The sequence below is a fragment of the Vicugna pacos genome, chromosome 35 (genome assembly GCF_048564905.1).
Source record: "Vicugna pacos chromosome 35, VicPac4, whole genome shotgun sequence".
NCBI lineage: Eukaryota > Metazoa > Chordata > Mammalia > Artiodactyla > Camelidae > Vicugna > Vicugna pacos.
In genome coordinates this window covers 27,893,322-27,919,463 of record NC_133021.1, presented here as the reverse complement: position 1 = coordinate 27,919,463, position 26,142 = coordinate 27,893,322, and the positions used below count along the sequence as shown (strand labels likewise).

Below are 26,142 nucleotides of genomic sequence, written 5' to 3'. Positions count from 1 at the left end.
CTCCCCTTACCAGTTTAATTAATGTTCAGGTTTGTTTAGCTTTAACAAAAACACCCTTATATAAATACACATACATACATACATATACATACACACATGCACGCACACACAGACGGCAGTTTAGGTTGGGCTTTCATGGGTCTCTACTCCACTAGGGGTCAATTGGAAGAAACCCAAGGCTGGGGACTTGAATTATCAGAAGGTTCTCTCACTCTCAAGTCTGGCATTCGATGTTGACTGTCAGCTAAGACCTTAGCAGAAGCTGTCAGCTCAGACATATCCAAGTGGCTTCTCTGTGTGGCCTGGGCTTCTCCACAATATGGCAGCTCCACAACGTGTGTCCTTGGAAGTGACCCAGCATCACGTTCAGTGCATTGCATTTACAGAGGCAACCACAAAGGCCTGCTCAATTTCAAGAGGGAAGGGAAATAGACTCCACCTCCAGTTGGGTGTGGCAGGATTCTGCAAGAGCTTGTGGGACACTAAAGACAGCTTTAGCCGTTTTGGAAAATGCCATCTGCCATAGTCGTCACGCATCTTACGACTTCATTCTTATCTCATTCTACTGTTTTAGTCATTTTCCCACTTGTCTCATCTCCCCAACTACACCATAAACTTCTGGATAACAGGGACAACATTTCTTATTTTTGTTCCATTATAGCTGGTTCTTCATATGAGTCAGATAAGACACAGGGAAACAGTATTATAGTAATGAACTTCTATTAAAATTTTCTAAAGTTAACTGATTTTGCAACTGGCAGTGGGGAAGTAACAGTCTACTTTCAATTGTGCTTTCTCAGATTTAAATACAATCGTGACAGTGAGCTACTACTTCCAGGGAGTAATGTAGGAGTTGTTATTTGTGTAATAGTGTGTTACAAATATTAAGTATGTTGTCCCAATTTCCCCAAAATGTAATAGTTTTAGCCTGAATACCATGAAAAGCTGAAAAATGTAAACCAAATATCCAAGTACATCTAAGAGAAATTAGGTAAAGCTTTTGGAACCTCAAGACCCCAAAGTCTTGATTCTTAATCTTGGACTTCCTTCCCTGTGTAACTCTTAATTTCTTTAAACCAAGTTTCTTCAATTTTGTAAAAGCAATACTATTTATAACGTCAGTCAAGGAATTTGTTTGTTTTGTTTGTTTGGCAGGGGGAAGTAGTTTGGTTTATTTATTATTTATAGGAACTACTGGGGATTGAACCCAGGACCTAGTGCAGGATAAGCATGCACTCTACTGCTTGAGCTATAACCTCCTCCCTAAGGAATTTTTTTAAATAGTAAAACTTCAAAGGTAATATGGTCAGACCAAAAAAGGCTATGGTTTAAAATATTTTTGCTTATAATATGGGAATATAAAACATAGGAAAACTGAGCAAAATAGTTCTTATAAAAATTTTTATTTTACTGAGACTAATGTGTCATTTTAAACAAAATAAAAAGTTTTAAATGGCTGTTAATACTTCTATTCCCTGAATACCCAATTGAGCTCTATTCTTCATTGATTATGAAATTTAGCATAAACTGATATTAATGGGATATTAATATCACATTTTCTATTTTTAAAATATTTTACTTTATTTTTATTTTATCTATATTTTTATCCCACACTTTATTATGGGAGTGTTTGATTTGGAATTCTTCAAATGGTCCCTTCCTGCAAGGAACTCAAAATGCTAATCCACGTTGCAGTGGTGATTGAAAGTCAGAACATTAAGATACAGGAGATGAGATTAAGAAGGTTAAGATACATACATTTCAAGGCTCAAGTTGGAGAGGTAACAAGAAACCATAAACAGTCTTCTGAGGTGTAAAGTTTGAAATCTGGAGTGATCTAAAGCCCTCCCCAAGAAAAAATCTAGTTTTCCATCTCATTTTGTGCTTAGGATTTTGAAATATTTTAACTTAAGAAACCAAGAGTTCTAGAAGGGAGGAAACAGTTTAAGTGGTAGAGCACAGGTTTAGCAGGCACGAGGTCTGGGGTTCAATCCCCAGTACTTCCTCCAAACATAAATAAACCTAATTACCACCCCCGCCTTTAAAAAAAAAAAAAAAAAGAAAGAAACCAAGAGATCTGGGGGAAAAAAAAGACGCTGTGCTTTTATTTTTTTTTTCTAGTTCAATATACAACCTTGGTAGCCGCCCCCATTAAATAGACTTTTGTAATTCTATTGATGTACAGGAGTAGCACCAAGTTACACGATTTATAAGGCTTGAGGAAGGAAGGATGCCGTTAGATGTATACGGATAAAAGGGATGTGAATCATACAGAAATGGTAAATCAATACCCTCATGCACACATTTCAGATGTGAATCACAAATCTATTGCTGTGGCCAGAACAACCTGAAAGTTGATTCTGAAAGACATTAAGAGTTGCCAGTAAAAGTAGCAAGGGTGTCCTGGGGCCCTGGTACTTGCCCCATTTCTGCGAAAAACAGTGTCATGGCGTGGGAGATGTGAGAGCCTCTGAAGCAAACTGCGTAAAGCTGTGGGATTTGCTGCTGTTTAGTTATACTTCCAGCATTAAGCTTAATTTCAGAGTCAGGGAGTGTGTTGGTGATCTCCAGAAATCCCCAAAGTCCCTGGTGTCGGTAAGTTCCTTCTATCAAAGTTAAAGTACTCCGTAAGTACCACAGAGAAATAACATCATATGGCAGCAGGGACTTTTAGTGGCAAAGCTGATCCACCAGGGGACTGAAATCCCCATGTCAAACACCCAGAGTTCATTAAAAATATTAAGGTATCACTGCAAGAACAATTTTGGAAGAAAAAAAAAAGATAATGTGGCCAAATAGATCACAAATCAATTTCATTGTCGCTATAACTCCTTAACTTAATAATACTGCGCTAAAGGATCGTACACCCAGAGGGCTGTATTTAATAGCGCCTGCACTTAAGGATAATGGGTTAAGCACTGATCTTGAAAAACACAAATCAGGAATAATAGAGTTTTGCTACAGTGTTTGTTGAAACGTTTTTCACAGTGGCTGGAAGGCAGCACCACAGATGACATAACAAGAAAATACAGGGAGTCACAGGACTTTGAATAAAGAAGGGAAAATTAATGGAAGTGACTTGCGTCAAGAAAATTGGGAGGTAATGTTGAGGTAATCCATCGGCAGCTATCAGTTCAGACTCAAGAACTTTTCCTGGGTAGAGCCAGTTAATTAGAAAGAGTAGAGTCTGAAAAAAATCTGGATCAGGAGTCCACTCTGCATTCAGGCCTAACCAAAGCGTAACATCATCGTACTTTTAGGGACAATAAAGTTACTTGTGGGATTCACATGCTGATGCACAAGTCCTCTGGCCGTTCCATGTGTTCCAGATTAAACTCTCCTTTGTACTCATCAATCCTAACATCTCAGAGGAAGACAGTCTTTTCGTGGTACCTTGTGGATGGAGGAGAGAGTGGAGGGAGCAGGCCTTTCTTTTTATGGCAATTTTCTTAAAAGGAAGTAGTATTTCTTCAAAGGACATCATCTGCTGAAGGTCTTGGTGAGGACCTCCTCGTGCTGCTGTTGGTGAACAGTGCCAACTCCCACGGCAGGCACCGGCAAAGTGGGTCGGCTCACAAGATGGAGCTGTTATCGGAGCAGAAAAGACATAAAATGACATTTTTGACTCTGCCTAGCTTACCCAAGGAGGGGCCTGTATTTCTCTGAACCTGTTTAACCATAAATCACCTTTGGGAAAACAATGGCTTAACGTAAAATAGACTTCAGGGAGATATATGTCACGATGAAAAACTAAATTCCAGGCATGAGAAGGTGAGACAGATTGTTGAATTTTTCCCATTCTTAAGTGACTGTTAGTTGGCTTTAGCTGTAGGGTTTCCCAAATTGGAACTGTTTACAAGTGAAAATGATTTGAGCGGCATAAACTGCTATCTGGTGAACTGAGATCTAATGGAAGCAGAGTAGAAAGATACACAGAAGCAGTTGTTTTTCTCATTGTTTTTCTCTTCCTAAAGCACACCCACGAACTTGGCCTCTGATGTCTGCCAGCTCTGCAGGTGGGTCTGGAACAAGTGTAACTATGAAACAAGCCCACTCAGCACTCTGTTCCCCACCCAGGGCTGGGATACTGACCTTTGGAACACGAATGCTGAACAGGCTAATAGGAAAGGTAGCCAACACGTAGGGCTTCTAGCTTTTTGACTATAATCTTTTTTTTTCTTCTCTTTTCTTTTTTTTTTTTTTACAAAACACTAGTAGGTACACTTACACAGTTTGAGAAACACTCAGCATTTTATTCTGAAAAAAGAGCCCAAAACTAGGGTTTCTATTTTGGTTTATCTTTAGGAGCATTGGACTGATGATAGGGGATAAATCCATTTGTTGACACTCCAGGAGAAACGAGGCAGGTACACAAAACACTGCAAGAGAGAAGGTGCTATTACCTTGCAGGCCAGTTGCTTTTCAAACCTTGGAGAAACAAAAAACCAGGGACCCATGTTCTGAGGCTCCTCCTGACTCCAAATAAAATCTGTGAAAGAAGAAATTCATCTCAGTACCTCAAGTAAATACATACAACTTACTACACGCACACACACACACATATTTACTATATACATTTTATATACACATGTAGTATACACAGACATATACATATATATATATCCTCAAGTAAATGTATACCTTTCCAATACCTTTGCCTTTTTTTTCTTTTTTGAGAAATGCATAGTCACATATCCATTCCCACAGTCGCGACAGAGAATAATTCTTTCAACCCAACAAGTTCCTTCAACCTGCCGCTCTGTACTCAACGCTTCCTCCCACCCACAACCTTTGGCAACCACTGATCTTTCCTCTATCCCCACAGTTTCACCTTTTCCAGAACATCAGATAAACGGAGTCATACAGCAGGTAGCCCTTTGGGTGTGGCTTCCAAGAATTAGCAGAATCCATCGGTGATTTTGGCCAACAGCCGTAGTTCACTCTCTCCTCTTGTAGAGGAGTACGACATTGTAGGAACGCACAAGGAGATCGTTTCTTCAGTTGCCACTTGAAAGAAGTTTTGGTTGTTTCCAGTTTGGGGCAATTATGAATCAAGCTGCTATCAACACTCACATACGGATTTTGCCTTTCTCTTGAATAAAGACCTAGTTGTGGGACGGCTGAATGGGATGGTAATTGTCAGTGTGGCTGCGTAAGAAACTGACAAGCTGTCTTCCAGAGTGGCCATACCAGTTTGTGTTCCCACCAGCCGTGAATGAGGGACCCAGCTGCTCTGCATCCACACTAGTCCTTGATATTGTTTTGTCTTCATTTTAGCCAAGGTGAGCTTTTTTTTCAAGTGGAGGTACTGGGATTGAACCCAGGACCTCCTGCATGCGAAGAACATGCTCTACCCCTGAGCTATACCCAACCCAACCTCCCATTTTAGCCATTCTAATAGGCGTGTAGACATAGCTCATGCTGGCTTAACTTGCATTTCCCTGTCACTAATTATGTCAAGGATATTTGCCATCTGGTTGTTCGGTAAAATGCCTGTTCAAGTCTTTTTTGCATGTTTTGAAAAACTGAATTATATGTTTTCTCACCACTGAGTTTCCAGAGCTCTTTAAACATTCTAGATAGTCCTTTGTCAGATACGTATTTGCAAATATTTTCTCCCAGGCTGAAGCTTGTCTTTTTTTAATATCCTCTGCAGTGGCTTTCACAGGGCAAAAGGTTTTCATTTTGGTAAAATCCAAGTTTTCTTTTCTGGAACATGCTTTGGGTGTTATGTCTGAGAACTTTTTGCTTAACCCAAGATCACGAAGATTTTCATCCATTTTCTTCTAGACGTTTTATAGTTTTACATTTAGGCCTATGATCAACTTTGAGTTGATTTCTGTATAAGGTGCATTAGGCATCCAATTATTGCAGCCTCCTTTGTTGAAAAGGCTTATGTTTTACAAATATACTGGACTTACCATAAGTGATAGTATAGCATTGATCCCCTCCAAACACAAGAAATTAGATGTCTCAGATGAGAGCAGGGGAGATTGAAAGGGACCCCAAAAAAGACATGGAGACATCGGCTCTAGTTGTAGTCTTTTCATATCTCCAGATTTCATGAGATTCAACTCTCTAATAACGCTCACTGCCCTCAAACCATCTTTCATTTGAGATCATTCAGACAGGTTGCAGGGATCGCAAAACCAAAGAGCCTAAGAAGAAGGACCCTTTACCTCTAACATGTTTGTATTTGCTCATCTCCTGCTGCAGCGAATCCAAGGGGAAGGGGCAGAGTTCTTCTATTCGGACGATGGCAAAGTCATGCTTCTTGGCCTCCAGAGATTCCCTTTGCTTCAACAGGGCATAGAAATGTTTGCCACAGCAGAACACTAGACTCTTAACCCTGTTGGGTAGAAAAGGGACAATAGGGTGGGGGAGAAATACCTTAAAGAATTGTTTCAGAAGAAAGAGGGGACCCAGGAGATTTAAATGCTTCACCACTAAAGGAGTGGGGCAGTGTTGTGGGGTTCAATCATGCTGTGCCCTGCCAGACCTTCTTCAGCAACAGATGCCTCCAAAATTCACTCTTCCGTGCATATTCTAACTACTACCCCATGGACTTACAGGACATATCAGGACAGAGGAGATTTGGGTCGCTTGGGTTCCTTAACATGAACTAGTTTTTCCACTAATTACAAGTCTACTGCAGAGTATGAAAACAGAGAGCCACATCAAGTTACTTTTTGGGATCCACAGATGAATCACCAATCACTGGCTTGAATGTTGTTCCTGGTGCCATTTCTTGAAGAGATGACACAGCTGCCTAAGGAGGGGGAGGGATAAATTAGGAGTTTGGGATTAGCAGATACAAACGACTATATACAGAATAGGTAAACAAGGTCCTACTGTGTAGCACAGGGAACTATACTCAATATCTTGTAATAGCCTATAATAGAAAAGAATCTGAAAAAGAACATAAATACATACACACATACACATGTATCTCAATCACTCAGCTGTACACCTGAAACTAACACAACGTTGGAAATCAACTATACTTCAATAAAGAAATAGAGAGAAAGAGGGAGAGAAAGCAGCACAGCCCACTAAAAGAAAGGGATGTTTCTGTCATTTAGAACTACAATTAGATACAGAAAATAGAGGAAAGGCAGAAAAAAGATGCCGAGAGGAGAAAGACTGACTAACCAGCTTTTTCACTTACAGGGAGCCTGAGCAGGGTCTTCGGAGAAGCAACGATGAGGGGCTTCCGGAAGTTGCGGACCATCTGTCTCCGGAGCAGGTGGAAGTACTGCGCAGGAGTGGTGGGGTGAACCACGAACATGTTCACGGTGTCCCCGTCGACCCCCTCTTCCACACTGTCACACATCTGGGAGAGAAGAGAAAGGAAGGACGTTCGGCTAACTTCATCACAACGGCACATACTCTTCTGAGGGGAACCCAGGGCTCTCGATTAGCGGGAGAAAAGATGTATCTCTTCATTACGGGAAAAAAACCCAAAAATCACCAGAAGGTAAATTTAGGACCTGTGACAAATTCACCAGGAGAGGCCTGCTGGCTCTCTGCTGGATGATAATAAGAATAATAAACAGCAACCACGTAGAAGTGTGGATTATTGTTGTAAGCATTTATAGACATTGACTCTTGATGCCTCACAGTAATCCTATGAAGTAGGTCTGATAAAATTATCAAGGTGGACTTGGTAATTTTAATGTATATGTAGGTGATCCTTCCAACAGCCTGGCTTCTTGATTCCTTAAACTCATGTCCTCCAATCAGTCTGGCCTCCCTCCTACCTCAACAGCCCCTCCCACTGCAATATTCTGGTTTCAATAACAGGGACCTCTACATGAGCTCTGCTTTATGGAATCCACTCTGAACACCACTCCTACCTTTCCAGTTCAATCCCCTTTAACACTCTGACTGCATCAAGCCTTCAGCCTCATCAATGCCTCCAACCCAAGGATCCTAGCATCTTTTCAGTGGCCTTTACCCTACATGTCCTCTCCCCTCCTTACTTAACCAAAATTCTAGTCAGTCATGAACAATCATTCTTTTGTGTACACCCTTAACTCCCTTCACCCTTTCTTACGCCAAACCACAGCCCTAGTTAATCCCAACTTCCCACCTGTCCCACACTTGCACCTATGCAGGGAATGAAGCTGGAGAAAACACACAAGCACACAGATGGATCTCACTTTAAAATCTTGACCAAGAATCTCAAGTGGCGGGCAGGGAGGGTAGAGCTCACTGATAGAGCTCATGCTTAGCATGCACGAGGTTCTGGGTTCAATCTCCAGCACCTCCATTAAAAAATAAGCAAACAAATAAATAAACCTAAATACTTCCCCCCCGCAAAAAAAAATCTAATAAACAAATTAATAAAAGTATAGACAGGCACCAAATACTAAAAATAATTTTTTAAAGAAAGAATTTTAAGTGGGCCCTCAATGCCCTTAGACTTACTATCCTCTGTTTCCCTAATTCACTCATTCTCCTCCTCTTCAGGTGACTATTTCACCCGATAAACCCAGGATCTCCTCCTTCATCATCATTTCCGCTAATAACCCAAGAGTATTTCCTCAGACCTTTACTACAACACCCACCACTTTCTAGCTCTGCCTTCAGGTTATTACCACAGATGACGTGCCATGCTCCTGTCTAGAGCAGATCCAATCCCTTATGGACAGAAGGATGGTAGATGGACAGGTATGTGACAGGACAAATATAATAAAATATTAATAGCAGAATGGAGAGAGTGGGCATATGAATATTCATTGAACAATTTTTCAACTTTCCTGTACGTTTGAAAGTTTTCATAAGAAAACATTAGGTAGTAACAGGCATAAAGAGGCAATGGTAGTGATTCTTATCAAAAGGTAACAATGGTGATTTCTGGGTTGTTACCTAAAATTTTTTAATAGTCACAGATCATTTTATAAAAATACTATCATTACTCGGATCTGGGGTTGGTCCCTGTATCTCTGTTTATAAAAAGCTCCTTAGATGATTGTGATGATCATCTTGGTTCAGGAAACACTGATCTTTGCCGCAGAACAACAACTTTCGACTCCTTCCCTCCCTCCAGCCGGCCTGGGTGCGTGGGCGGCGCGGCGGCCCAGCCCGGGCGGGGGCGGGGCGGCCTGGGGGAGGGGCGGGGGCAGCGGTGGGGGCGGCGGCCCGCGCCCCCAGCCCCCGCCCGCTGAGTCCCGGGGGCCCCGCCGTGGCCGAGGCCATGCTCCCCGTGTTGCCTTGCACGCTGCTGACCCCTCCTCCCCCAGGCCGGGCCTGGATTCCGGGGGGTGGGCGGCCTCCTGAACTCCTTCGCGCCAGCTCAGGGTCACGCCCAGAGCCCCCTGCGGGTCGCGGCTGAGCTCCAGTCCCGCTTCTTTGCCCCCCAGGGCTGCGCCCAGGGTCCCTTCCAGGCCGCGCCCGCGCCCCCACCCCCGCCCCGGGCCCCGGGCCCCGGGCCCCTCCACGTGGGCTGCTTCCGGTTCTCGCCGCCGCCCCGGAGCCCGCCGCGGCCGTGGGCGCCCTCCCGTGCGTCTCAGCCACTCCCCTCCCAGCCCCGCTGAGCTCCGAGCTGGGGGGGGTGCGGGGAGGACGGAGGGAAGTTCCTGGACACCATCTCCTCTTCCACTCTCTCTCCTCACCCCCTCTCTCTCCTCACCCACGCCTCACTACCCCCCCCCCCAACCGCGGAGCCTCCAGAAGGGAGGGAGGAAGAGTGTTTTCTTAGGGGAATTCACTAGGTTTTAACGAGTTGTTTCTCCTGCTCTGTTCTCCTCCCCATCAGACCTGACCGCACACACACCTGTCCCCTCGGCTGTGTTGAAGCCCCCTGGACAGTGAGTGGGCAGGGGTGGCAGAGGACAGGAGCAGCCACTGCCCTCACTCCCTCTCCTCTCTGTAACCCCCTGCCTCGAAGGTCCTTCTTGCTCTCCTCCTTCCAGTGCCCACCCCCACTGTCTGCTGCCCCTCCCTGGGGAGTTGGTGCTTTTTTTTTTTTCCAAGGGGAGGGAGGAGAGGAAGGAGGGGAAGCAAAGATTCTGTCCCAGAGAGGGTTAAGGTGAGATCTGAGAAGGGGCAGAAGCAGGGAAGGCAAAGATTGTACCTTCATAAGGTCGGGGTTGTTTGGGGTGAGGCCCTAAACATCATCCTACTTGAGCATCTGTCAGGGGAAAACAAGTCAAGGGGAGCAAAAGAAGGAGCCACTAGGGCCAGAGACAGGACAAGAGATGGAATCTTAGGGGGCCAGGGTAAATGGGGGGATTCAGGGACTAGAGGTGCTTCCTGGGGGTGGGGGGAATGCAGCTGCAGTGTCTCCCCCTTCCCTCCTCCACCCCAGCTCCAGCCCTGGCCTTTTCTTTTCATCCCTCTCCCCCACGACAGAAGCTGTGGCCCTGGCCATGTCATCGTGTTCCTGTGTCTCCTGCATGTTCCCAACCCTTCACCTCCCATTTTGTGCAGAGCCCATTACAATACATTAAAAAAAAAAAAAAAACTTTCGAGGGGTGGGTATGGCTCAGTGGTAGAGCCCGTGCTTAGCATGCACAGGGTCCTGGGTTCAATCCCCGGTACCTCCACTTAAAAAAAAAAGGGGGGGGGGGAGGAAATTGGAAAGAAAAAAACAACTTTCATTGCCATAAAACGAATGGTGACATGAACATACCCGAGACATCACATTTCCAAGGAGTATTGATTGACAATCGCATTAAGTCTATTTCAAATGCTGCAATATCTTACAGTTCAAGGTGCCCAGTAAGTATCTGCAGGAAGCAGTTCTAGTCCAAAACATTCCTTGGAATCCAGAAGGCAGTGGACGTACCTGCAAGAAACGCTCTATTCGACAGGATGAGTGCTCTGGCCCCGCACCGTCGTAGCCATGGGGAAGGAGGACCACGATGCCACTCTGAAGGAGCCACTTGGCCTCACCTGTAAAGCAGCAGTGGGAGTGAGGACACCGTGACACGGGAGCACAGCCCGGTGCGACTGACTGGGAGATGCACGTCGGTTTGCTGCCGGATCCTGCAGCCGTTTTCATTACACGCTGTTTCTACTTAGGAGGAAAAAACAGACCTGCTTCGGAGATACTGCAGCTTCCGGTCCACGCCCCCATAACAAAGCGAGCCACATGAGTGGTTTGGTTTCCCAGCGTGTATAAAATTTATGTGTATGCTTTACTATGGTCTATTAAGTGTGCAAGCGCATTATGTCTGAAAAAAAAATGTATAGACCTTAATGAAGAGATACTTGATTGCTAAAAACTGCTAAGCATCACCTGAGCCTTCAGCCAATCTTTCTGCAATAGTGACATCAGAGATCACTGATCAGGGATCACCAACAGATATAATACTAGGAAAAAGCTTAAACTGTTGTGAGAATTAACCACAACGTGACACAGAGACACGAAGTGAGCAAATGCTGTTGGAAAAATGATGCTGACAGATTTGTTCGAGGCAGTGTGGCCAGAAATCTGCAGTTCATAAAAAAAAAAACAGTCTCTGCAAAGTGCAGTAAGGTGAGGTCTGCCTGGATCCATCATCCTGGTTGGATCCCTCTAGGGTCTTGTGTGCGGGGCTTCAGTTAAGTGGAAGACAAACTACAGGGTGAATGTCCCAGCTTGGAGGATGGCAGGTGTGGCCCCACCTCGGGCACCATTCTGGGCAGCTCCCACCTTGTCTTACAGCACTGCTTGCAACACAGGCCCCTGTCCTCAGGCAGAGGGCACAGACTCTTTAGAACAGCCTCTGCACATGTCAAAGTCCAGTCTCTTCCAGGCACTTTTCTTCCTCCCACCCAAGTTACAGAGAAGCAACCACAGGAAGGATCTGAGGGTCACATTCAAAATCCAAGAGTGGCTACCCCTGGAAAATGTGAAGAGGGTCTGGAGGAGACTCAGACTTGTACTTTCTATCCTTGGAATTTTGACAGTAAGCAGGTCAGTGACGGTTAATACTAAAGACACATAACTTCCAACTTTCAGATACCTGAGTGTCCCTGGGTTAAGGGAAGCGGATTTTTAAAGCTGCCATTTGCTCTAATCACAAACCCTCATGGGGTCACACTGCCTGCTTGTTACTCATGCAGTGGCTACTCAGCGTACCCCAAGAGCGGACCCCGAAGTCAGCCCTCTCAGGAGCTGGCAAGTCCATGCCCTTTCCCCTACAGACAAGCACATCCCCCAGGAGACACAGCCCTTCTGCTGACGGAGGACTGAAATGCTCTTCCCAGCAGCTTCTGTACCTGTCTGATAGCTGCCACGCCCCAGCAGAAGCGAGGACATCCCTCCCCAGCTCTCGGGGCTGGGGCTGCTGTGAAACATAGCTGTGGCCCCTATTCAGTCCTCTATCCCAGTGAGGGCTGGTGCCACACACCCGTGGGTCCACACCAACCTCCAGAGATGAACGTGTCAAAGATGATCTGGGCGCCATTGAAGAAATCGCCAAACTGAGCCTCCCAGAGGGGCAGTAGCTTGGGGCTTTCAATGCTCATCCCGTACTCGAATCCCAGGACTGCCTCTTCCGACAGCGGGCTGTTGCTGACCTGGTGCGGAGGGAGAGAATAGGACGCCGTCATGCAGGGAAGAGGGGGTGTGAGTGGGCCAGGAGAGTAAAGCATCACGTTGGTACAGGCCTCTCGAAAGGGAGGAGGGGCGCGAGGGCAGCTGTATGTCATCCCCACGTCCATCCGATTGAGAGAGGAGACCTACTCTCTGTGAGTGATGTGTGGGGAAAATTGGGGCAAAAAGAGGGAGACATAAAAAAAAGGCTGGAATGTGGGCATTACAGATTTTCTTGAAGGAGGAGCAAAACTAACTTCTCCGCTGACCCACCTTTGGAGCTGAGAGTAAAATGGTGTCATACGAGCTTTTTAAAAAATGTCACAAAACAAAGTGGGGGAAAAGTTATCCCAAAAGGCCTACTTTGGGTTAGAAACCATTATTCTAATATCCTGTTTGCGTGATAAAGCGAAAGAATTATCACCGTATGTTAAGATTAAAAAAGCAGAACATAACATTACATCTCTGAGAAGGCTAAAGAGATGTGACCGTTAAAGGCGCCATGACTCTCAACTGGGTTTGCGGACCAGATGGAGTCCTGTCCGTCCTGACGTGGCTGACGCAGGAGTGATGTAGGAGAATGACCTAGTTTGTGGGAAATACACATTTAGGACATCAGGTTGCCAACCTGCTGTTTCCATCTGGATGTCACAGTTGTCTCAGAATGAGGAAAAGCTCCTTTTGCATTATACATCCAACTTTTTTGTACTTTTGTGTGTGTTTCCAAATTTTTCTAAAAAATATTTTTAAAATTTACATATTTATAAAATACTATTTGGCAATAAAGGGGGATGAAATACTGACATGCGCTATGACTAGACGGGCCATGAAAACACGAGGCTAATCGAAAGAATCCCGTGACAAAAAGCTACGTATTGTGTAAGTCCACTCATATAAAAAGGCCAAAATAGGTGAATCAACAGAAACAGAAAGGAGATGAGTGGTTTTGGGGGGTTGGGGGAGGAAGGAATGGGTTGTGACTGCTGGTGGGTATGAGGTTTCTTTTGGGGGAGATGAAAAATGTTCTAAAATTAGATAGTAAGGATGGTTGTGTAACTCAATACACTAAAAAACACTTAATTGTGCACACTGAAACACTGGATTCTATGAGTTTTATCTCAATAAAGTTTTATTAAAAAAAAAAAACTCTGGAAAAAAATTTCCTCCCCGCTGTGGTTACAGCCTATGAAACATGGGATTTGTTGGGTTCAACACTCAGTGACAACAATGAAAAATGAAAACAGATAGTTTCTTGGTGTGGCGGGATTGTGCAGTTTACCTCTTCTGATTTCTGTTTGATTTCAGTTACAATCCATGTAATACATCAATTTTTAAAGGTTGCTGCACTTCTCAGGCCCACATGTGTGTCGTCAATGTGGTTTTTCCTGCCGACTTCACCTGCGTCCCTGTGTCTTCACCTCCTTCCTCATCTCCCTTCCCCACCCGCTGATGTTACTCTAATCTGTCCCTTCTTTCTGCTTCTTTTCCTCACCTGGCTTCATCAACTAACTGCTCTTTCCTGAACCTCTCCTCACTGGCTTTCTCCTGTCAGATGAGCAACCAAAAACTTTAAAATGGAGGTGGGGAGGGATAAATGAGGAGTTTGGGATTAAGGATACACACTACTATACATAATAGAGATAAGCAACAAGGACCTACTGTACAGCACAGGGAGCTATATTCAATACCTTACAATAACCTACAATAGAAAAGAATCTGAAAAAGAATATATATGTATATACAGAACTGAATCACTTTGCTGTACACCAGAAACTAACACAACATTGTAAATCAACTGTACTTCAATTTAAAAATTTTTTTAAAAGGCTTAGAAATAAAACAAAGAATGTTCCTTCTGACCGGTGCTTTCCAGCTACTGCTTCGTCTCACGGTCAGATGTCTAGAATTATCTAATCCAGGTGTCTCCACCTCCTTAACTCCTGTGTGTCCTTTAGCAAGTACCACCTAGCTTCTGTTCCCCTCGCTCCACTGAAATAGCCCTTGACCGTCCTGTTGCTAAATCCGATGGCCACATCGTAGTCTTCCTCTCCTCTGACTCCTCCCTCCTTGAGTTTGAGGACACAGAGATTCCAAGTTTTCCTCCTGCTTTTCTGGATGCTCTTTGGGGAAAACTTTTCCTCCATCAGCCTTTTAAAAGCTGTTTTCCCCAATACCCTGTGGTTTCAAACACACCTATACTCTGATGATACCCAAATCTACACCCCAAGAACAGATTCCTTCATTAACTCCATGTATATATACACACACACATCAAAGTGCCTGAAATCTCAATGCCATTCAGCCACCTCCGAGTTTAATGACCAACACTGAATCCATCATCCTTCCTCCCCAAACCTGCTCCCTCTCCTTGACTCTCTACTGGGGCGAACGCCATCCCCATGACACTGGTTGTCCTGGCCAGGGAGCAAGGAGATAACCAGGACTGGTCTTTCCTCTTCACTCTCTACCTCTACCACTAAGTCCCACCGCTGCTGTCTTCCGAATTGTTCTCAAACCCAGCCCCATCTCCCACCGCACTGCTGTTGCCCTAATTCACAGCCCCGTGACTTCCCGTCTAGATGACCGAGAAGCCTCCTTAGAAATTGTCCTAGTTCTCATCCTTCTTCAGCATGGCTTCCAAGGCACCTCCAGGAAAGCTCTTTCTAATACGGAAATCTTGTCACCTGTTCACAACTGCCCCACGGTTTCTCTTTTACATAATGTTCTGAGACTTTCACAGTGTGGGGATCTTGTCTGTCCTGTCTCCTCTTTTTTTACTTCTTTGTATTTTGGGGGGGTGGGTGGGTAATAAGGTTTATTTATTTTTGGAGGTAGTACTGGGGATTGAACCCAGGACCTTGTGCATGCTAAGCATGCGCTCCACCACTTGAGCTATGCCCTCCCCACCTTCCTCTTCTTTTACTCCTATATCCACTTTCCAGCTTAAACTCCGGTCACATGAAGCTCTAAGCAGTTCCCTGAGCATGAGGTCAAGGCCTCTTACGTCACAGCTTTTACATAGGCTATTGTGTCCACCTAGAATGTTCTCCCTACATTATTAGACAAGGCAATTCCAAGTGTCCAAGTCCCAGCTCAAGTCTGGCCTCCTCTCTAAAATTCTTCCTTATAATCCCCAAGTAGGTTGGCTGCTGCTTCTTCTGTGCGTCTTTTGTACTTTGCATACTTGTATACACTTACCTACCCTGTTGAATCTATTAATGTTTTTAATTATTGTGAAAAAAAATTTAAGATGGCTCATAGATATACATAGTACACAACATGATACTGTAAATGTGAGTGAAGGGAAAGAAGATAAATAGAGATTGAGACACTGAACAGGGTTAGGGAAAAGACACAACCTGATAACCTACTTTCTCGAGGCTGTCATGGCCTCCACCCCTCCCTGGAAACCCCTATTGATAAGGGGAGGTCCATCAGTTGCAGGATTCACGGGGTGCACACAATTAAGCCGAACTACTGCTCAGCGAACCACGACTACTCTCAAAACCAAGATCGAGCAGGAGTTTCTCCCAGGGCCTTCGTATAAAGGACACAGTATCAGATAAGAAATGACATCTTCCACAGCATCCTCCTAACAGATGCAAGGCCGTTACTTGGGGCTTTCTAAACAGCAGTATTCAAAATTAACTGATACTATGCCTCAAATCACAAATCAATAAAAGACACTGGGTGGGAGAGATACTAAGCGTTCTTAGTGACTAGTGATCTAGACACTGATTAAGGGGGGATTATAGACTAACTTAAGGATGAGCTGCATGTCCTTTAAGTAATTGTCCTGGAATCTCGCCTTTGACAAGTGAATTTTCAAAACATTGGGTATCAGTGAACCCAGTACTCTTAAACAAATGGCTACAGGAGGAAAAATCACGCCCCGCCACTGATCATACCTTAACGGATAATTTAATAAGCTTCAGGTGCCAGGTGCTATGCTAGTTGTTGGAGAACCAAAAATGAAAAGACCCAGCCCCCGTCCTTGACCCTAGAGAACCTAATTCAGTGACCAGCACACAGAAATAAACGGCAATGGATATATTCATCAAGCCTGCCGAACCTTAGGGAGTAAGGCAACCTTGAGAAAGCGCTCTCCTTCTTTTTGAAGGTAGGAAAGCAATGTTCGCTTATTATCCATGTCTTCAGCTGACTTTGGTGAATTCAGTAACACGCAGGTTACAATGTCAATTTTGTACTGACAGAGCGAACGTCCATTTGAAACTGACATGGTCACAGGGAAGCAGCCAAAGTAAGACGGCTCGAGTTGACACCCTCGGGTGTTACTTCCACTCCGAGTGGAAAGAACCTACGTTGTCCACCTGTTCAGCATCGCTTCATTTCAAAATGTACTGGACCCAACGTTGGCAACATCTGTCTCTGTTTGCTTTGGGGAGCCTGAGGCTATAATCATCAGCACCTGGGTTTTATACTCGACAATAAAACCTCCTACCTCCAGAAACCCCTTCTGATTAGGGTCCATGTGGTTCAGGGGGATATAGGTGTCATCGGTCTCCTGGCAAACAACCATTGCATGCCTCTGGCTAAAAGTTCCACGGCCTACATCTTGGCCACTCAGACGGACGTTAAAACCTTAAGGCAAGAAGTAGAAGAAAAAAACAGATTCCCATGAATAACCTACATAATAACAAGGCTTGGTGACGCTGAATTCTTACACACCAGTTCATCCCCAGAACTGTCCTTAGGATAACAGATTCTCCTTCTTAAGAATAGACCTGTCCTGAGAAAGACAAATACTGTAAGGTACCACTTATATGTGGAACCTAAAAAATTACAACAAACTGGTGAATATAACAGAAAAGAAACAGACTCACAGATGTAAAGAAGGAACTGGTGGTGAGCAGTGGGGAGAGGGGAGGGGGAGGGGCAAGATGGAGCTGGAGGATTAAGAGGGACAAATGTCAGGTATAAAACAAGCTACAAGGATGTATTGTACATATGGGAATACAGCTAGTATTTTATAATACCTATAAATGGAGTATAACCCTTAAAAATTGTGAATCACTATATTGTATACCTGTAATGTATAATAATGTACATCACTGATACTTCAATTTTAAAAATACGATATTGTAAAATAAATACATATCTAGATAAAGTTAAAAAAATACCTGTCCTATATTCAACGCTCTGTAGTCAAGGTGAGATTGTATAGGAATGAGAGTCCCCACCATTCACCCCATCATTTTTAGAGGAAAATTTCTTTCCAGTACATCCAGTACTTTGTTTCCCAGGAATAATTCTTTCATAGTCTAATCACTGACGAAGGTTGTCAACAGAACTTATACTAAGATTAAATAATGTTTTCAGGTAAGAAAAATGAACACATTAGAGAACCTCTCTCGTTGATGAAAATGTAAGAGGTAGGTGTAACTCAAAACTGTAGGCGTCACATACAACAAATGTCATATAAAGCATCCTCTCCCCGCTGTGCAGCTGTACAGAAATGTCCTACCTTCAGCAAGTAACGAGCCCAAGGCCAGAGCTTCTGCCGTGGCCCAGTCTAACTTCGTTCCGTCCATCACCTTCTCCATTCTGGACTGTAAAATCAAAGGGGAGGGGAAAAGAAACTTCTAAGAGTCCATACCCGTTTCCATATTGAGTTCAAAAAAGGTAATGCAACCATGGTTAAGTGTCAAAAACTTAATGTTAAGTACAACAGAAAGTGCAGAAGGAAACATGAGAGTATGACAGAAATTATATGACGCTTGAAAGCAGGCAAAACAAACAGGCAGTCAGGTTAATGGTTAGCCCGGCGGATGGATGAGAGGAGGTGGCATGAGGAAGTGGTTGTGGGGAACCACATGGGTAACATTCTATTTCTTCAGCCAGATGGTGAGTGCATCAATTGTTTTAACAGCCTCTGTGCCTATAACAGAAACTTACAAATGTAGTTAGTGTTTTGAAAATAATCTAGAGCTCACAGTGTCTTCTTCATCCACTGTGTTCAAGACATATCTCCTTGCTCTCCTGCTTTTAGTGCTGAAAGTCCCTCATTCCAGGAAACCACCAAGCCGCAGGCAAACCTCAACAGTGTGTCAATCCATACTTAACATGAGACAGTATGTAAAACCTCAACATATTTAAGGGTCTAAATGGTTGCCTTTTGGGAGAATGTGTGTTGATTTTCATTTATTTTATTTGAGCCATTCCCCCCAAAATGAAAGTTGTCTTCTGCTCACTGGTCAGAATAAGCAAGACCTGTACGGCTGGGTTCTTAATAATGTGCATGTCGCACGTAATGTATGAAACATGTATAAATGAATGAATGAATTAGTAGATGAAAATTACACATAGGCAAAATCCAAGTTAATTGACCATCGGTATCAAAACACCACTAGGGTTGTGACACACAGTACATCTTTGCCGAATGCACTAGCCAATCAACAAGACCAGACCCACATCAATTCCTTTGCTGTGCAAGATGGACAAACTATACCCAGAGGTCTCTGGGCTCCTTACCTGGACGTGCATCTTCAGAAGGTGACTGTGCATCTGGAGTTCCTCCGGCACCTCCACAGACTTCCTGGCAATGAACCGCAGGAGGTCGAGGGGCACACCTGTGTTCCAGGTGGTAATGCAAGCTTCCGGCTGTACCAGGCCCTGCCAGTGGGCCTGCAGGTTCGTGGCAGGGGGGCTGTAGTGGGCCGTGTTGGTGAAATGGCCATTTAACTTTGCATAGTAGGAGGCTTTGATGTCCGACACCTCCTCCTGGGTCATGAGTCCACTGGCCGTGAGGTACTCTGCGTATGTGTCAGGGATGCTCTTCCGGGCTCTGTCCAAGAAAGAGGGAAACAAAAATCAACCTGATTTGTGAAAATCAAAGAGAGACAGATACAGTCAGTGTCAAAGGTATTCACGGAGTGTCTTTGCTATAAAAACACACACGAGAAATGTTTTGGAGGCTAGACAGAGCGGGTGCTTGCACAACATCGCGAACGTGCTAAATGCCACTGAATTGTTCACTTGAGAGTAGTCCGTTTCATGTCATGTGACTTTCATGCCAGTAAATTTTTCCTTTCTTCCTTTTTTTTTTTAAGGCAGTGGTGAGTAACCATCTCTTCCAGGCAAGCAAGAGGAAACAAATTTATCTTTATAAGCATCTGTTTACAGTCAAGTAGAGGTTAATGAGCAGAGAGGTTTTTCTTTGAATCAGTAAATTCTGGACTGTTATCTACAAGGCTGACCTGTGCCGTCTCCCCGTTCCACACTCTGCTTTATTTCAAAAACCACTGCACCCAAAGTTGCCAACATCTGTTTCTCTTTGCTTTAAGAAGCCTGTAACTCTTCAGCACCTGGTTTTACAACGACAATAATCATGACGCTCCTCTGCATTTGCACAATACTTTAAAGTCTGGTTGTTTTGATTATCATATGTAATCCTGACAAAAATGAGAGGTAGGCAGAATAGCTTTTTAAAAATTGGATCCTGAGTCACATGAAGTCATTGAGCTGCTAAGTTCAGAGATAAATGGAGAATTCAGATTTGTTGTTCCAAGAGCAGCCTATAAAATGTCACCTATGATTAGAAGAGCCCATAAAGTGTCACCAAGTTTATTCCTCTCCTTGAATCTATGTCCGTGAGGAAATAAAGCAGGGAAGAGGGATCTATTTCACTTTCTAGCAACCAAAAAGGAAATCCCAAAGTAATACATTCCTCTCCATCACGTTAACCTCCTGGCTCAGTGCTGTCCCCAAAGAAGTAATAATGTAAGCCAATGTGGAATTTAAAATTTCCCAGTGGTCACACTAGAAAAGGTGAAATTAAGTGGAATTAATTTTAATCGTACATTCATTTAACTCAGTATATCCAGAATATTGTCACTTCATTGTCCAATCAGTATCAAAATTACTATTGAGACTGTCTACACTCCTTTTTTTCATACTAAGTCTTTGAAATCTGGTGTACACATTACACTTACAGCACATCTCCATCAAGACTTGTCACATTTCAAGTGTTCAGTGGCCACTTACGGCCAGTGCCTTCCATACTGGATAGCGTAGTTCTGAACTTCATTAAAATCCATCGTGTAACCTCTTGCCAAGGCACAAAGGAGGTCCTCACCTATGGTTTGCAGAAGTGAATCAGGGAGGTTCTGTTTCTGATCCTGTCAGTGCCAGGGCAAGGCTCTGCCTAGGTCCTCCTATCCAGTCCTCCCATCTGCTAAGTGAAGTTGTTTAGTTGCCCTTTGTCTATTCCTCAGGGAAACACGTGGAGTTTGAAGAACCTGGGAAGCTTTCCTGAGACCCAGGGGGTGACCATTTCAGTTTGCCCAGGACGTCCCGGTTTTAGCACCGACAGTTTCAAGTCCCAGGCACTCAGGGAAAGTTGGTCACCCAATCAGAGAACGTCTAATAAAAATAAAAATGGGAGCACTGTGGGGGAGAGGGCATGTTAAATGAAGGCTGAGCATCACACCTGATGATTTTGTACATGACGGGGTTGGTGAAGAAAGGCTCATCCAGCTCATTGTGGCCCCACTGCCTGTAGCACAACAAATCAACAATCACGTCCTTCCGGAACTGGCGCTGGTACTCAAACGCCAGTCGTGTGGCCCGGACCACTTCCTCTGGGTCATCTCCATTGACATGGATGATGGCACAGCCCACAAGCTTCCCTGAGGCAGAGAAGACAGAGAAGAAGTTAGCCAGTCAACCCATGAACTCACCTCCAAGTCCCATCGCTCGCCTGGGGGGACAGCCAACATCCTCAGGGGTAGTTGGGCTTGGCTGTTAAGAACCCACGCTGTGTCGGGGAGGATATAGCTCAGTGGTAGAGTGCTTGCTTAGCATGCATGAGGTCCTGGGTTCAATCCCCAATATCTCCATTTAAATAAACAAACAAACATGCCATGGGGGAGGAGGGGTGGGAAGAGATAGGCTGGGAGTTCAAAATTTGTAGGTACTGACAGGCATATGTAGAATAGATAAACAAGATTATACTACTTAGCACAGGGAAATATATACAAGGTCTTGTGGTAGCTCACAGTGGGAAAAAAATGTGACAATGAATATGTGTATGTTCATGTATGACTGAAAAATTGTGCCCTACACTGGAATTGGACACAACATTGTAAAATGACTATAACTCAATAAAAAAATGTTTAAACAAACAAACCTGATTACCTCCCCCAAAAAAGTTTAACAAGAATCCACACATTGGGGTCCAGCTCACAAAAATGGTTTGAAGTCCCAGCTCTGTGACTAATTGTGTGATCCTGGTAAAGGTATGAATCTCTGCCTCCTTATCTGCGGCACCCCTTAGTGATGCCTCAAGGAGTCAGTGAGTTAACGCATATAAAGTACTTAACAGGGCCTGGTACATAATAACGGATACTTATTTGTTATTGTCATCATTACTATTATCTTTCCTCCTGAGGTCAAAGGGTCATTAAACGAAGCATCCTAGACAAAAAAAAAAAGGGGGGGGGCGGTTTCTCCAAAGAGAAGTTTGAAATTGAATTTTCAGAATCTCTAACTAATCAACAAAAAATTCACATAGATAATCCCAAACGACATCCAGGCCGGTCTGGGTGTAAAAACAGAGTGGTTTCTACCATCTGACAAATCTTGTAACTCTACAGAAGAGGGAATAGGTAATAAAAGCCTGCATTTCTTTTCATGCTACCGATTTCCATAGTTTAAAACAGGCTGACTTTGTTCCTCACATCTGATTTCTAACCAGGCTACTTGGCCAAATTTACCAGTTGAATATATCCATTTTGACTAAGATCTTGGGTACTCCAAGCTTGCATATCCTAAAGACAATCACTCCAGTGGTACTAACTGTGTTCATCTCTGGATGCCACCAGATCATTCAACTGGATACTTAAGCAACTTGGGATTGCATCCTCTAAGTTCCGCTCTTGTCTTATTTCCTTTGATTTAAAGATCACACTCAGACTTTTAAAGGAACAACACTGTTGGTGACCACTGACCACACCTGATCCAAATTTAAAACGAGACAACCAGTGGGGCTCACTGTTCTGAGTGAACTAGAAGTTTCCCTAGGAATTCCTTGTCTGACTCAACACCACCAACTCCTCCCTGTGTTACATACCAATATCACTACAGTATAAGGAAGACCGTCCTCTTTCTGCGGGAGTGGTGTAACCCAGCTGGTTATTGACAATCAAGTGGACACTCCCACCAATTCTGAAATGTGGGAGATTAGAGAGCGTAAATGTTTCAGGAACAATCCCTTGACCACAGAAAGAAGCATCACCGTGAACCTAGATCATGGGGCAGAAAAAAAGAATATGAACATAAGGGATGGAGAAACAGGTTTTCAAATAATAGTATGAATAAAAACAACCACGCTGTCACTGATCCCCTACCCTCCTAAAAATCTGCTGGTTATAGGATTTTCTAGAATGGTTAGGCTGATCCCAAGTAACATGCAAAGATGCTAAATCAGCCCATTTCCTCCTGTAGCCACGCCAGTTGACCTATTCCTTCCATCCTACATTGTCACCTATACCTATCACTTCTCACACTCCCATCTACAGGCTACCGGACAGCAGCACCAGAGAAGGAAGGGCGATTGCCAGTGCAGAAGGACAGGCAGCTCTAGTAAAAGCAACCATGCAAACAGCCTGCAAGACACAAGGAACGAGGCACAGATCTGCACTCTCACTCTTCCCCAATCACCTCGCTCCCCAAAAAGGGAGCACGTGTCGCTCGCATCATCTAATCCCCACGGGGTGTGCTGGTGTGCTGGCCACCACTAAAGAGAGTGACGTGACAGCAGCCAAGAGGTGTGGGAGGAGAGTCCATCATACAAACGTGAAAGGAGGCTTTGAGGAAAAAGCAGAATGCAATTATAAGAGAATCTCTGAAATGTGCTATTTTTCCAGAATTTTCGAAGTCTGCTAGCACATAATATCACAAAACCTGGTGGACAGCAGGTGGTAGAGAAGAGGGCAATTTTTTAAAAGAGAATTTGAAAGTAAATAGGGAGGGGATTGTAGATCTTAGGAGAAAACAAGCTCCACTGACTTCACACTAAATGAAAGACGATTATCTATCAAATCAACAATGTCGTACACCTTAAATTTACATGATGTTACATGATAAATGTATTTTAATTAAAAGTTAATTAAATAAAAGGCTATTATCATAAACAGCCAAAATGCTGAACTAAAGAATAAAATGATCTGGGGAAAAAAAAAAGAGTAAGATGACCTGATTTGGTAACCACTGCATCTCTAATAACAGCAAAAATAAAAGACCTAAATATAAATGAAGAAAGAATCCTTGGAAGTGGATTTTTTTTTTTAATGACACAGAAAATGTCCTTAAAAGAGTGATTTTTGTGTAAGTAGAACATTTTGGCTAAGAAAAGCAGCACTCCTTTGCTTAGTGAAATCTTCAGCCCACATCTTCCTGTTGCTAGGTTCTGTAGGAATAACTGACATTTTGGAGTATCTGTGCTTAGTACTAACATACCATCACTTTATCTCCACACACCAGACACCGCCATCCATCCATTCAACAGCCAGGCGTGGAGGGCCCGGTAAGGAAATCGCTAGTATCCTTTTTTACAGATGAGGAAACCAAGGTTCAGAACGAGCGTGTATTTCACATGGCTTAGACTGAACGCTAGACCTTCTGTGATGCCTCCATTTCTTCTACTTATTCCCCCTCCCCAGCCCCAAGCCTTACCCCTGGGTCAAGGAACATACTATGTTCTCATTTAATCCTCAGAACACTATGAAGAATTTAACTCCCATTTATTTCTGAGATTCAGAGTCTGAGGAGGAAGAGAACCAAACACGCCAAGCTGGAAGGCAGCAAAGCCAGGCTCTGAACTCAGGTCTTCGTGGTTCCAGAAGTCTTTCCCGGCCGTGATCCTGGTGACATCCAACCCTCAGCTGCACAGGGGCCCACACAGGGTCCAGGGGTTCCCAGCATCTGAATACTCCTCACCCTTTGGTCTCCTTGCTGACGGGATTTCTTGGAGAATAATGATGGAAAGGAGACGTGTAAAGCCAGGAAGAGAGATGTGTGCCTCTACTGCTCCTTTACGAAAGTGTTACAGGAGAGGCATGGATGAGAACATAGCCTCTGCTCACAGCCTGTGTCGTGTTAGCATGGTCTTAGGGTTCTTGGCACAAAAGCTGTGTGTCATCTGCTAATTTTATTTCCCTTCTTAAATCAAAATAGAGAACAGTGGGGAGGGAATGGCTAGCTCAGAGGCAGAGCATGTGCTTAGCATGTACGAGGTCCCAGGATCAAGCCCCAGAATCAATCCCCATGATCTCCGTTAAAAAAAATAAGTAAATAAATAAACCTAATTACCTCCCCTTCTTCAAAAAATAAATAAAATAAAAATAAAGTAAATAAATCTATTTTTTAAAACCGTTAAAAAAAAAGTAAGCATGCATGCAAACCAACAAAAATTTTTAAAAGTCTAAAACAAAAAATAATTAAAAGAAAAAAACAAAACAAAACAAAACAAGAAAACACTCAGCAATGCCCACAAAGCTGTGTGGGAGTTGGGTCCTTAAGCCCCAAGAAATGCTGGGGGTGGCGGAAACTGCTCAGCCAAAGGGCAGGGGGTTTGGGCACACACGAAAGATCCCTAATGACAATCCACTTCCACCGGGCCCAGGACGAGGACAAACACAGCAAAAGCAGCACCCAGGGTCTCCCCCAGGGCGATTTCACAGACGCCACAGTTAAGAGCTCCCACAAGAAGTCAGAATTGTGAGCTTGTGCGAGGCAAGACACGTGCAGACACAGCCGGGCAAAATATCTGGGGAACACAAAGGAGAGGAAAGAAGGCAGTTTCTCATCGCTTTAAAGAAAATGCCATTTTCTCCTCTTACTTCTGAAATCAGGCTTAAGATCTGCTTCGTGTACTGAGTCAATGTGAATGACTGAAATACTTTAGAGTGCCGCAAACTGAGTCAAGGGAAAGGTAAAGAGAGTTGAAGATTTCTATTGAGAAGTACCATAACATAATGAAACCCATTCTGCTCACCCTCGATTCATCTGCTACAAGTTTCTGGCCCAATGGAAAATTAACATGAACGGGATCATGTGATTATTTGTATACGTAGCTGAATACTGCCCTGTGGATTTATCTATTTCCACTGCGTTTGAAGACTCAGTTACTGATATTCACGATTAATTATCCTCTAACAGTTAAGGGTTCTTTTTTAAAAAACATTTTATTAAGGTAGAGTTGGTTTACAATATTATATGTTTCAGGTGTACAACATAGTGCTTCTCAATTATTAAAGATTATACTCCATTTATAGTCAGTATAAAATATTGGCTATATTCCCTGGGCTGTACAATATATCCTTGTAGCTTATTTACTTTAATGAATTTTTGGTTTGTTTGAGGTGGGGGAGGTAATTAGGTTTATTTATTTATTTGCTTTAATGGAGGTGCTGGGGATTGAACCCAGGACCTCGTGCATGCTAAGCACGTGCTCTACCACTGAGCTATATCTTCCTCCCTATTTATTTTATACATAGTAGTTTGTATAAACTACTGAATCTCCTACCCCTGCCCTATCTTGCCACTCCCCCTTCCCCTCTCCCCACTGGTAACCACTAGTTTGTTCTCTGTATCTG

General features: G+C 43.8%; 1 protein-coding gene across 2 annotated transcripts in view; it reads right to left on the bottom strand.

Annotated features, from left to right (window-relative positions):
• Nucleotides 1–2,076: 2,076 nt before the first annotated feature.
• DHTKD1 (dehydrogenase E1 and transketolase domain containing 1) overlaps nucleotides 2,077–26,142 on the bottom strand; it is a 40,312-nt gene continuing 16,246 nt past the window's right edge. For both annotated transcript variants that reach the window (XM_006208856.4, XM_072954991.1), the window contains 12 exons: nucleotides 22,617–22,788; nucleotides 20,976–21,174; nucleotides 19,019–19,331; nucleotides 18,012–18,096; nucleotides 16,989–17,128; nucleotides 12,360–12,510; nucleotides 10,793–10,899; nucleotides 7,169–7,333; nucleotides 6,687–6,769; nucleotides 6,180–6,349; nucleotides 4,404–4,489; nucleotides 2,077–3,585 (listed from right to left, as the gene is read on the bottom strand). In XM_006208856.4, coding sequence (XP_006208918.2) covers nucleotides 3,481–3,585; nucleotides 4,404–4,489; nucleotides 6,180–6,349; nucleotides 6,687–6,769; nucleotides 7,169–7,333; nucleotides 10,793–10,899; nucleotides 12,360–12,510; nucleotides 16,989–17,128; nucleotides 18,012–18,096; nucleotides 19,019–19,331; nucleotides 20,976–21,174; nucleotides 22,617–22,788 — 1,776 coding nt within the window. In that variant the 3' untranslated portion in view covers nucleotides 2,077–3,480. The remainder of the gene's footprint in view (nucleotides 3,586–4,403; nucleotides 4,490–6,179; nucleotides 6,350–6,686; nucleotides 6,770–7,168; nucleotides 7,334–10,792; nucleotides 10,900–12,359; nucleotides 12,511–16,988; nucleotides 17,129–18,011; nucleotides 18,097–19,018; nucleotides 19,332–20,975; nucleotides 21,175–22,616; nucleotides 22,789–26,142) is intronic.